Source organism: Thunnus thynnus, chromosome 13, assembly GCF_963924715.1.
Source record: "Thunnus thynnus chromosome 13, fThuThy2.1, whole genome shotgun sequence".
NCBI classification, from domain to species: Eukaryota; Metazoa; Chordata; class Actinopteri; order Scombriformes; family Scombridae; genus Thunnus; species Thunnus thynnus.
Genome location: NC_089529.1, coordinates 10,268,640 through 10,281,427, shown reverse-complemented (window position 1 = coordinate 10,281,427; position 12,788 = coordinate 10,268,640). Strand labels below are relative to the sequence as shown.

Genomic DNA, 12,788 nt, shown 5'->3' with positions numbered 1-12,788 from the left:
TGACAAACAGCATAACAAGACAGATTTTGTTCCAAACTTTTATTAGATTTCATGTTTCTATAATAAACAGATCAAGAGCTGATATGCACGGATGAGAGGTTAAAAATAGGGACATCATTTGAGGGCGAGCCAGAGCGTTGTAGCTGTATATTTATGTGCAGAGAGCAGCGGTGGAGTATGACTTGGTGAGTCTATTTGCTCTTCAGGGTCTGATCGAGTACAGGGGCTCCAGTCCACTTGATGCTCCTCTCTGGATGTTCCCCATTCACCCTGCATCCCATCATCCTGACTTCCCTGATCCAGGACATCTCCCGCAGTTGTATTGCTTGCAGTATTTGTCACAGTAACTTAGTGGTGCAGTGTGACAAACTGTCACTGTCAGAGTATCAACTTCTGCTGTGATTTGCATAGAGTCGGTCGTCATCATAAGGCCCTCACCGACACAATCTCAACATTGAATCAGAAGTTTTGTTTCCTCAATTCATTGATTCAGTGAGACTGTATTCAAACAAATCACACTCCTCGAGTCTAAATATACAACAACTGATTGAAAACACACTCTTCGACAGAATTTAATTATTTGATTTCATGATCCCTGCAAAAGTTTGTCTTCATGTTTCCAAGTAACAGCAACAGGCCAAAAGTTCTTAAAGATCTTATTTCTTGACAACTGTATTCATAAACCTGCTTGAGGGTGGAGTTTCCGCTTTTAAGGCAAACAAGAACATGGTAACCACACATATAACAAATGTACAGTATGTCGTCCATAATATTTCTTGCACCTCATGTACTTCAGTGGTGGAATTTAAGTGGATTTACTCAAGTGCTTAAATACAGTTTAGACATACTTGTACTTTAATTTAGTGTTTCTATTACTTATACTACTATACTTTTACTCCACTACATTTCATATATTGTATACAGCTAGAGTTGCATTTTTAAAGATGACAGTGGATCCCAACCTTTTGGATTTATGACCCCTTATGAAAAAGCAGTGTCTAGATGAGACCTCATGTTTTTTAACTTCACACATTGTTTCATTTATTTTTAGAGGCCCAAAGAAGTCAAATTATCCAATATTTCATTCAAAAAAACAGCAAGGATGAGAGAAAAGTCCAAAAAAGTAAGACATTTTTTTCTACCCCATTAATCATTGCACGATAGCCCAGATTTATCTTGTGACCCTTTGGAGGGGACCCAACCCATAGGTTGGGAACCACTGGATTAAACTAACTGTATATAAAGTGGTTAAAACGAGCTCTACAATATATCAGTCACAGGGGGCACACTACTAAACAGGGGGCAAAACTACTACTTTTACCTCTAAACTTTAAAGTACATTTTGTATCTTTTCTTTAGTAGGATTTTGAATGAAGGATTTTTAGTAACAAAGTATTAGTAGTTTTACTTAAATAAATGATCTGAATACTGAATATTCTTCCACCACTGGTGTACCTGCAATATCTTTCTCAAAGATCCCATGAAATGGGACAGAGTCGTCACAAATTTTTCAGCAATTCTTCTTACTTTCTGCCAGTCCCATCAAATCATCAAGAAATACATCACATTGAGTAACTAATGATGTCATGTCACAAGACCTTAAACAGTGTTAGCACCTGACTATTTCCTCACATATGCTGTTTGGTTTCTTCTCGTCTCACTTGGGTGAACAATGTGACAAACCAACACTGATTTGGACTATTACATACACAAAAATATACATCTTTTTAAAGTGCCCAACACACACCCTTTATAATATTGCTTCGAGCCAGTGATTAAAGACTGGAGGCACATTATTATTAACATAACAGTGAGTTTCAGGAAACCACCAGAAAACACGCCTCACTATACAGTACGTTCATTTAACACATGTTGCGACTGGGGAGGCACGCTTATATCTGACCTGACACAGTGTTTAAGCACACGTTTGTCCCACGCTCCAGAGGTATTTTTTAAAAAACCTGACATTCAGTGTCTTGAATGTGCAACAGCAGCTGAAATTGTATTTTGCTGTTTGAGTTTGATGCAGATACAATCACCTCCTGATGTGATGCTCAGAGGACTTTTAGGAATCATCCCTGTTTGGTACAGTCAGTGGGTGACACAAAGAGCATCACTAGTCTTATTTCCAGCTTGAGCAGGGTATTTACTTGAACTACAGCCCCCCTACTCAGCCTGCTATCTGAGACCTGATCCCATGATCATTTCAACTATGAATTTATGGGGCATTTACTGTACCCATGGGCAGGGCTTTATCACAGCAGTGCATCTGGTAAAAATTATTTATTGCAAAGAGTAAAACACTGACTGAATGAATGTTTATCAGTATCCAGAAGAAATGAACCATTTCCATGAGGGGGCACATACTAAGCAAAGGGAATATGTTGTGTCTAATCCAGGCAAATAGTATCCAGGGTCACATCACCAAACAGTGCTTAGCCTTAGCCTGGGTTAGCACAATGAAGAGCATGGCATAAAATGGGATTTACATTTAACCTCAGAGCTGATGCTACCAATGTTAGTATATTAGAACATGTTTTTTTTAAGTGTGTGTGTGTTTTTTTACCAAAAAGTTTACTGTTTTCAAGCATTGTGTCTAAAATCTGGTCCACGTTGCACATGCTTAAAATGCATTGGTTATTTGTCTTAAAAGCAGCATCATCGGAGGGTCATTCATTTTTCTAGGGGGTGGGGGGTTTGTTTGGGGATTGTCTATCATTTCAGTTCAGAAGCGTGTTGTATTATTACTGTTTGCTGAGTCTTATAAACTGTTTTGCAATATGTAGTTGTCCTCGCTGACAGAGGAGCATAGAAGCACTAACAGGCACCTGTGTTTCATATCAAGCAAAGAGAAGGTACAGGATGAAGAGCTGGGCTGAATCCTATAATATTCTGTCAATACTGTTTGTGTTAGTACTACTTAAATCATCCCTTGTTTTATTACACTTGTCTGAATAAATCAGACAACATGCTTCAGGTGTTTTGTGGAAGGTAGCCACAAGTTGAACACTGTAAAATCAAAACCAAATTTTGATTTTGATTTAGTGGGCTATTATAAAGAAGGGCTACTGTGCATTTGGTGTTAGTTAAAGAAGGATTCAACCCAGCTGTAACTACATTACATTATTTCCTGTCTCAAGCATATTTATTTTGTTTTGACTCCAAATGAAAAACAGTCAAATATTCATTTTTTATATGTAGTCTGGCTGTAGCCACAGACAATTATGTATATACCATGGCTACAAAGTACTTTAAACAGTGCACAACTGTTCAAAGCACTTTGAAGCCACAATATAGTACTCAAAGCAGTGCATCACTGTGCAAAATGACATACAACTGTTTAACACATTTTGGTGATTAACCCACACACTCGAACAACTTGTACACACAAATTAAAACATGCAATGTGCACATAATTTGGTTTTAATCTTAAGAGTTCAAAAAGAAGCAATCTACCAGAGACACTGCTTACAGATCATAAGAAGTATGCTTTCACTGAGCTTATACTCACTGCATAATCACTGTAAACACACGAGACCATTGTGTCGACACAACTTTTCTGTCCTGAAATGCATTACTGTTCCTTCTTGGGTGCTCTGTGAGGCATTTAGAGTAATTACAAATAGTCAAATTACAAACATAAAACCAAAGAAAACCAAAGAAAAGGACAGTTGAGCATTCAAAAATTGGTTAACTTGCTTGGTAAAGTTCATCCATCAATAGATCCAAACTCATTATGTTTGTAGTGTTCAGAGCCTTTAGAAACAGAATCTATCATGAATGAAACCTCTAACAATAAGTAAAGACTTTATGTTGTTGTGTTGTGTCTTCTCTCGAAGGTTTTTCCCACAGAGGTATAGGACTTATTGGATTTGATAATCATGCTCTGTGTGCAATCAGACCACATTTCATTAAAATTCATTTGGCAACTAAAAGTCCGAACTTCACGCTGGTTTAACTTGTTAAACTGTTATCAGGGCCTATTCTGCATTCTCCTCAAAACACTGACACAAACAAATCAAAGATAACACCTTCAATGTGTCCTTTCAGGTAATGTTCTGAGCAATGTGGGCAGAGGAGGTAGATATGTAAAAAGAGGGGGAAAAAATAAAGCTGAAGTGTCTCTGGTAGGTGCCACCATTTTTTCAATGTATTTTACTAAATTATGTGCACTTGTGGTTTGCACATTCTTTAGTTGTATATCACCTGCACTGTTACTCTCCTGTGCATGTGTGGTAGCATTGTGTGCACATGAGCATATACTGTATATTCCGCTTTGATGGCCACAGCCAGGCATAATGTTTAAAATCCCAACTTGAACATAATGAAGTTGCGTGTGTGCAAACATATGCGCATATACAAATATATGCAAAGAAGGTATATAAATATGAGTACTCATATACATGCACTTTCTCATTTCTTTTTTGGTGTTGGTTTTGAATCAGCTTTGGATCCTGAGAGGCCATTTTCTGTGTTGTCGATCCCTGATGAAGTTACAAGGCACTCCTTACTGCAGTGGGGTAGGGAGGGAAAAGAGAAGAAGACAGATTAAGATACACAGCAACACAAAGAAACATCTCGAGCTTGCTTCATTTATTATCTACTTCTACTTGTGTACAATATCTGAGCTATCCGAACATGCTGCCAATCACCAACAATGTACAATGTACTCTGATGAAACAGTATGAAAAGGTTGCATTGCTGATAAATATCCAGGTGGTTGGAAAAACTCACTTTTTCTCCTCAATCTTAGAAAGAACAAAGAGAGTGAAGTTCTTGAGCAACATGAAGCCCATCAACAACGCGATGCCTCCACCTACAGCTGAGGCTATGATGATGGTCAGTGTGTTGTCCACCACCCGCACTGCAGACATTAATGGACAGGTTCACAATTTTTCAAGTCAGTCAGGTACCCAAATGAACATTGACACATGTTTTTCTGTAATTATTCCTCCTGCTCATATAGAAGATCTCTTCATAACACACTTTCAATGTAAGTAATGGAGGACAAATTCAACAGTCCTATCCAAATTAGCCAAATCAAGTCATCAAGTGTTACGATCCATCCACTGCAGGTTCATAGGAAAACATTGCCTGTTGAGACACACAGAGGGATTTTTTTCACTAAAAAGACTGTGACTGTGGAAGATATCCACTTTATTTGACTAAGTCAGACGACTGAGGCCTCACATTATCTTCACAAAAAACATTTAAATACATTTTTTCCTCAAAACGAGGGCTGTGGATTTTGGCTCCCATCACTTACATTGTAAGAGCATTTTGAAGGGATCTTCTAATGGTCAGTATGAACAGGAGGAACGATTACAGCGAGCAAAACCTGTTTCAATGTTCATTTGGGCTCCTGACTGGACAGATTTGAGAAATGGAACCTATTTTTTAACAAGAGAGGAATAATGATGGGGAAAAATGACATATTTACATATCTATTTCAAAAGAAGCATTAATAAATCACAATGTTATGTAGCAGATGAGCCAGAGCTGCTTTTTGTGCCGCATATTACAACCAAAACATATTGATACCTCCACATGAGATTAGAGCTGAAGTGGACCACATTGGGAACTTTGGTCCTTTTAGTCTTTTAAAGCTATACTGGTGGCACCATTTTAGTGATATTTGCTGATTTTTTATACCCTGTCAGTTACCTACAGTATCTGTAAATCAAATGTTCTGAGAGAAAAACCCAGATGTGGGTGATGAATTATTTTTATTGTGAACTTTTTTTTGCTCATGTCCACAGTTGCCACTAGAAATTGTGATGTCATTCCAATTCTGAGGTGACACTAATTTTGGTTTAATGTGTTTTCAAGAAGTGAGTGTGTGTGAAGACAAAACCTGAGTTATTAGAAAATAACTTACTGAATAAATGAACAAAATACACAAATTAAAATGAGTAATAAATGTGTCAAGAATTCATTCCATATTATCTATTTTATCTTTTACTGTCGCCTCAGGATTTATTTTCCTGCTGTAGGACTTCTGTAAGACTTAAAATGTCTTCAGCAGGACTGTCCTTGTATATGTGACCTAGTTTTCTGTTTTTCTTCAACATACTTTCTTGTTTATTTTCACTTCAGTTTGCATATTATGGGAGCATCAAGAAAGCTCCAATGAGTTGTCCCATATTTGTGATTTTTACACTATATTATATGTCAGTGCATATAGTTAAAGATCCCTTTCAGATGTGTTTTAGGACATATAAAAATCCTTAAAATGACATCTTCTCCTTCTCCCTCATTGAAAAATCCAGATTATGAATATGCAAATACTAGTCATTTCAAAAGAGTAATTGTGGTGGGACATTACATCACTGTAAAGTCAATTCTTAGTGTGCACTGGAGGCTTTAAGTTCCCACATCACACTTGTGTAAGTTGTATACTGGACCTTGATTGGCTGCCAGACTTGCTGTGATTTAATGTGACAACAGTCTTCTTGTGTCAAACTCTACACATACATTACTCTGCACAGTGAAGCTCAAACATAACATAACAGAGAAAAATATATTTTTAAGTGGAGGAGGACCTTCAACTAGAAATGTCCGTAGGGCAGTGTTGTCAGATTGGGCAATAAACAACTAATAGGATTATTATTGCACAAAACCTCCCTTACTGAACAGCAAATCAGGGTTTGCCTGACATCCTCATTAATATGTAGTAATAAGTACAGGAAAGTAAATCAGGCTCCTCCCTCACATAAATCACCACACAGTACCATCAAAGACTTTGGCCACTCACACTCGTCCACCACAATGAGTTCAAAGATAGCACTGTGGTTCTTGTCCTTTTCTTTGGGGTTGCGTCCAAAACACGTGTACTGGCCTCCGTCCTCAAAGGTGATGTTCCACAGCAAGATGGAAACATTGTGTTGAATGTTCTTCCCCACAAACTCCACCCGCTCTCGATATATTTTCACATCTGGCACCGAGTCCTCCGATACGATCACTGAATCACACACCTGATGGGACCGGAAAGCTGTCAATCATACAAAACTACTGAAGCCTGAACATAAAACTTTCTCCCAAGAAGAGGTTCTTACCTTTTGCATGGTGCCGTTGTCATTGAACTGCCAGTTGAAGTAGAGGTTATCGATGCCGATACAGCTGAGGTACGTGCAAGGCAACATGACTGTGCTGCCATTCACTGCCTCCAGGAAAGGAATCTTCCCGACAGACATCTCTAGGGCCTGAGTAGACCACAAACCTGAGGAGGAAGGTGAATAGAAAACGCAACAAGGTAAAACCACACAGGGGTCTGCTTTAGAGCGACAGTTTGACATTTTGAGAAATTTGCTTATTTGCTCTCTTGCTGAGATGTGAGTCTGTGTCAGTCTTCTCATCTAGCTCTCGGCAAGCAAGCAAATAAGGGTATTCCACAAAATGTCAAACTATTCCTTTAAGTTCAGTATCCAGATTGCTAGATGACAAAGCAACAGAATTTATCTTAATGTGTGTGTCCTGTTCATGCCCTGGCAAATACATTTCAGTGCCCTGGAACAATAAATCATGTAACCTCAACCTTTAATTCTCATTGTGTTGACAAAAGAATGACTGACTACTGATTAGTTTTCCTCATAAGCCAATATATTCACAACACCCACCATATAGCTGCAAATGAAAATGAAGAGCTTCAGACTGACTGCACTTTATGCACAAACTCCTTGGACTCATTTTGTGGTCACGTCACAAACTGAGTGCGGTCTGCTCGTCCTGCTACATATAAACAAAGAGAATGAGTAGAAGTTCATGGACAGTGACAGTCAATCTGTCTCATACACACTGAAACACTGGAAATAAAAGACTTCAACTTCTCTTTAATGTGGTGCACAATGCACAGCGAACGGTAACACGTTTCACAGGTTCACATTTTACATACATGTCTATTTCTGGCACTTGGCTTGTCAAACCCTCAGTAACATGACACCACAAAGTCCTTACTAAGACATTACTGTAAATAAGGGAGGATGAAATCTGATCTGCTCCTTGTGGAAAAATGTAACCAGGGAGATCAGGAAGTCGCAGTGATTAAATCTTGCTTCCTCCCATTTTGTTCCACCATTTTAAAAAAAAAAAAAAAAAAAAAGGGTGTTTGTCTTTTCCTTGTTCCTCATTAATTCTAGATATACTGCAGCAGGTATTTACTGTCCTACTTAGCTGCTCAGTTTTGTGCCCAGGCGTGTGTCAAGGTCACATTTAATAAAGACATACAGTCTCTACTCTCTCCCTCTTTCTTACCTTGTGCTTAATACCTCCATCTAGTGCGTGAGGCGTAAACTACGCTGACAAGGTGCTGTGCAGGACTAGCACACAGATGCACAGGACACACAGAAAAAACGTTAACACTTCTAACATACTCCACGAATGCTGGAGCCTCTGTTGCATTTTTTTTATACTGTATCTTTTTCTAACATTCCTGTGATTCTGCCCTCTGTTTTATGCACACTGTGTCACGTTTTGTTCATGACGTGGTCAAGGTCAATGGCTGGACAAGCACCACTGCAGCAAATAGGAATAACATTGCTAAGAACAGCACAGTGAAGGAGAGTGTATGTGAGAATGTTATTGATTCATTGTCATCTCACTCTTGTTATCTCACAAACTCACTCCCTCCAATCTTTTCCACAGCTGGTCCAATGCAGCACAGTGAGCTTGCAAAAACAGTAGAATAGAAACAATGACGAGAGAGTAACAGCGTCACCCCTCCTGTCTCTTTACTGATGCACATTATTCTGTGTCACAATCACATACAGCTTTTCACTTTTTTTTTTGCTATGCTCCCTTTTCATCATTTCTGAATTCCACTTTGTGTCACTTTGTGACACTGTGTGTTCTTAAAATCTCTGCTCTCCATTGTTTCTATCACTCTTAGTTGCTGACAAGACTACAACCGAGAACAAAACAAGCAGAAATACATGATAAAGTATCTCTTCTTCTTTCAGGGACCTTGAACTCTGTTGTGTTTTGTCTCATTCAAGCATTACAAACTTTTCAAAACCATTTTAAATCAGTAGCTGACTGTTCATCGTCCCTGTGTTTGTTTTGCAAGGCAAAATCTTGGGTGTTTCAGATAAAAGTAGAGCAGTGGTGCTCCAGTTTTTAGCCTACATATGTCAACTTTAGAGCAATACATGTTGCATTGATGCACAAGAATATGCTCTCTGTGCCATTTTTTTATATTTAATATATCCAACTGACAAAGAACAAACAGCTTATTTTAATTCATATTAGGTTTAAGGAGGGATAAAATCATTTGACCTCACTAAAGGTCAAAGTTGTGAAACAACACAAGATGTTTCTTAAAGTGGAATAAAATTCAATGCAGAAGTTTGCTTTGCGAGCACTGCCCAATCAGTATTTCAGCAGCTCATATTGGAGACATGATGTCACCAGCTTTAGTCTATAGAAGAATTGTTACGTCTGAGTCTGAATGGCTTTATTTACAGATATAGACCTGCTTAAGCGCACAGTCACTATCTGTGTCTTTTATATATCAGCTTTAATACTTGTATTTACCCATTTTAGCCTGATTAGTAAATGAGCATGTTTACAAAAACTGATCATTCTGTCCACTGCTTTAAAAAGTGTTATGTACATTGAGGTGCCTTTGCATATGTTTTTTTTAACCACATCAGAGTGCATTGTAGAACAGTAAGAAAATATGACGGTTTATCCAGAATATAATGTGTTTAGGTATCTGATGAACTTTGATGCTTCTCAACTGCTGTAGCGTCTTTCTTGCTGCAGTACTTGGCCACCTGCGTCTGCTGCTTGAGTCTGCCATGCAGTTTTTGTTAGGTGGTCAAATGCTTCTTGCTCATTTTAAATAAACAAAATATCTGTGACCAAGAAATAGCTATTCTTGCTCTGTGAATAACACAATGTGTGTAAATACATCTAAATGTGATGTGGACACATTTTTTAAATATCAGGAAGGGTTGAGCAATATTTTAAAGAAGAATTCATTTGATCAACTTAACTAAATATTTACTGCACTATTGCTGCACTGATGGTCCACACCCATGAGTCAGTTTAGAAAATTCCAGGAAATGTATAAGTCATGAAGAAATACATATACTGACACATGCATTTTACTCATGCAAAATAGATGACTAATCAGTCTAAAGTCTTTCCTGCATTAGCAGTGCCCTGTTTAATAATTGACAGCCTATGACTAACATAATTCAGTTTCCACATCTGATACTGTATATCCACCACACCATAACCTACAACAACAATGTGTAATCTCAGTACATTCTGTTACTGTACAGTCACTGCCAAATCTATCTTCATTCTCTCCAGTCTTGACTCAAGAGTTTCTGAATAAAAGATGGTTTACTGGCTCTTAAGACTTTGCTCTAAGTGACTCTGCTGATCTTTTACTGCAGATACACATCAGGTCCAGTACAATATGGTGTGAATGGCAGGGCCTAGTCTAAAGTGTCTACAGTCTGACAAAGCTTTCCCATCACAGGGCCAGTTCACTCTGCTGACATATCCTTTTGTGGACATTCAATCCCAATCCAAACCATTATGGATCTGTAACTCCACCAGCCACAGTACAGTATTTCAAACTGTACCAGGTTTTTATGAGAAGTACAGTCATGTCCTTTTTGTGTTTCCAGGCAGAACCAGAAGCACATTTTGCTCATGAGTTGAAACACAACATCATAGGAAAAAAAATACTAATCACAATATTTTCACGCAGCCAACCAGTCCAGTCACCACAACAACATCCTTTTGTAAAAACGTAGTGTAACAACACATGCAAAGCTGCTAACACGTGGGTACGTAGGTCAGAAGCAGATGAAGGTCACTGTCAGATCTGAAAAAGCCACAGCGTCATCTTTGCTCTGCATAACAACTCAAACACACACTGATGTTGGGTACAAGCTTTTGGTTGTCAAAGAGAGAGGAGGAAGAACTGCGCACATCAGCTGTAGCATAATGACCACGCAGCAAAATAAAGAGAGGTGACCCAAAGTGAGGGATAGACATTACCAAGCAGCATTGAGAAGATCAGGCCCACAGCGACGTGCGGAGGGCCTGGCCTTGGGGCTTCGACCCCAACCCACTGGACCTCCATGGCAGCCATATCTACGCCAAAACAGTTACTGCTGCAGAATCCAGCCCAGGCTCGGGATAGCTAGTAGAATATCCTTCAGCACAGCTCAGAGTCTTTGGTCTCCAGGACTCAATGTGGATGCTGCTGCCTGGGTGTCTGGTCCCCAAATGAGACACGTCCCAATCTTGCACCTACAGCAGTCCTGGAGGTTGTGAGCCTGCCTGCCAGCCCCCACAGCAGTCCTTTGGAGGAGACTGTAGGTTAGACAGAGGGCAGAGGAGGAGGAGGAGGAGGAGGAGGAGGAGGAGAAAGACAGAGAGAGAAGGGATAGTTTAGGAAAAAGTTAATCAACTGAAATCTTGAAATAGGACATTGAGCTACTATAAAAGCACAGATGGTACAAAAACAAAGTTACATTTTACAGATGTTGTGTGTGTTTGCATGTTTCCTGCATACATGTGTGTATGTACATACAAATACTGCAACACTTTGCCTGAATGTAAAGCTAAAAGAAGAAACATGATTTGATGGTAAGTGCGGTTCTAGTTTTGTCATGCCTACCTGCTTCTGCAGCCGGTGTTCACTCAGAGGCCGGCGGGCTGCCTGCACAGCTGAGTCAGTGTGGACAGGACAGCGGCAAGCACTCACTGCGCACAGTCAGGGTTCACTCAAGGAGAATCCGCTAGCCAGCACTTTCACTGCAGAGACAGCCACATTGCAGCGCCAGCCGGGATGAGAGACAATTAGAGAGGAGGGGAGAGACTGACAGAAATGTAAAAAGACAGACAGACAGGAGGAAAAGCTGCTGCTCTCGTTCCTCTACAGCAGAGCCCCGATGAAGCTGACTCCTCTCCCTGCTTGTCCCTCCTGTTATCTCACAACTTTTCCCCCCATCCTCTTTGTTTGCGTGCCAACTCTCTCTCCCTCATCCCTCTGTCTCCCCTCCCTCACCTGCCCCTGTACCCCTCTTATTATCCTTCTCTCTTCCATCAACCCCCCCCCCCCATTCACCCCTCCTCTCTCTGCTCCCTCCCTCCTCCCCATCTCCTGACTCAGGGCGTGTACTGTATGCAGACTCAGGCACTTTTGTCAGAGTGTTTGTGAAGATCAGAGAAAAGTTCTGCAGTGCAGGTTGGGGAGGAGGTTGTGTAATGCAGCCACAGGGCCGAGCCAGACACACAGTACCGTATCGGAAAGCTCCATTCATAAATAGATTTCTTTCACTAATAATGTCTCTGTGTCATGGCTTGCTGATTGTTTTTTTTACAACTATGCGGAATCAAAACTTACAGAATTACAACTGGGAGGGAAAAACAGCACAGTTTTTATTCTCTATTCTACTACCATTATTTAAAATGTCTGATTGTTTACCTTTCATTTTCTTTCCTTTCACTGTGCACTTATCCTTGACAGAGTTAAGTTTTTCTATGACTCCTCTCCTCTCCTCTCCTCTCCTCTCCTCTCCTCTCCCTTCCTCTCCTCTCCTCTCCTTTCCTCTCATCTCCTCTCCTCTCCTCTCCTCTCCTCTCCTCTCCTTTCCTCTCATCTCCTCTCCTCTCCTCTCCTCTCCTCGAAAGGCAGCCTCCTACTGGGATTCATATTCCCCTGGCTCAGTATAATCAACATCCACAGCCACTTTGTTATGTGTGTATGTGTGTGTGCATGTTGTGTGCTTCATTCAATGCCTAGAAGGTCAAACTATCTTGTATAT

The 12,788-nt window shown here is 39.9% G+C and overlaps 1 protein-coding gene across 1 annotated transcript; it reads right to left on the bottom strand.

Annotated features, from left to right (window-relative positions):
• Positions 1-24: 24 nt before the first annotated feature.
• scn4bb (sodium channel, voltage-gated, type IV, beta b) lies at positions 25-12,011 on the bottom strand. Its single transcript, XM_067607748.1, has 6 exons — positions 11,639-12,011; positions 11,014-11,331; positions 7,056-7,219; positions 6,755-6,974; positions 4,735-4,864; positions 25-4,510 (listed from the first exon to the last, which is right to left on the bottom strand). Exons 2-6 carry the CDS (start codon positions 11,105-11,107, stop codon positions 4,414-4,416), a joined length of 705 nt encoding a protein of 234 aa, XP_067463849.1. The 5' UTR covers positions 11,108-11,331; positions 11,639-12,011; the 3' UTR covers positions 25-4,413.
• Between the last annotated feature and the right edge of the window lie 777 nt (positions 12,012-12,788).

What these genes read in the sequence shown, in the direction of transcription:
- scn4bb (XM_067607748.1), bottom strand. Translation starts at nt 11,107, where the DNA reads ATGGCTGCCATGGAGGTCCAGTGGGTTGGGGTCGAAGCCCCAAGGCCA. An exon ending in GATCTTCTCAATGCTGCTTG is followed by an intron (nt 7,220 to 11,013) that starts GTAATGTCTATC and finishes CTTCCTCCTCAG; the next exon opens with GTTTGTGGTCTACTCAGGCC. An exon ending in ACTCATTGTGGTGGACGAGT is followed by an intron (nt 4,865 to 6,754) that starts GTGAGTGGCCAA and finishes TAATGTCTGCAG; the next exon opens with TGCGGGTGGTGGACAACACA.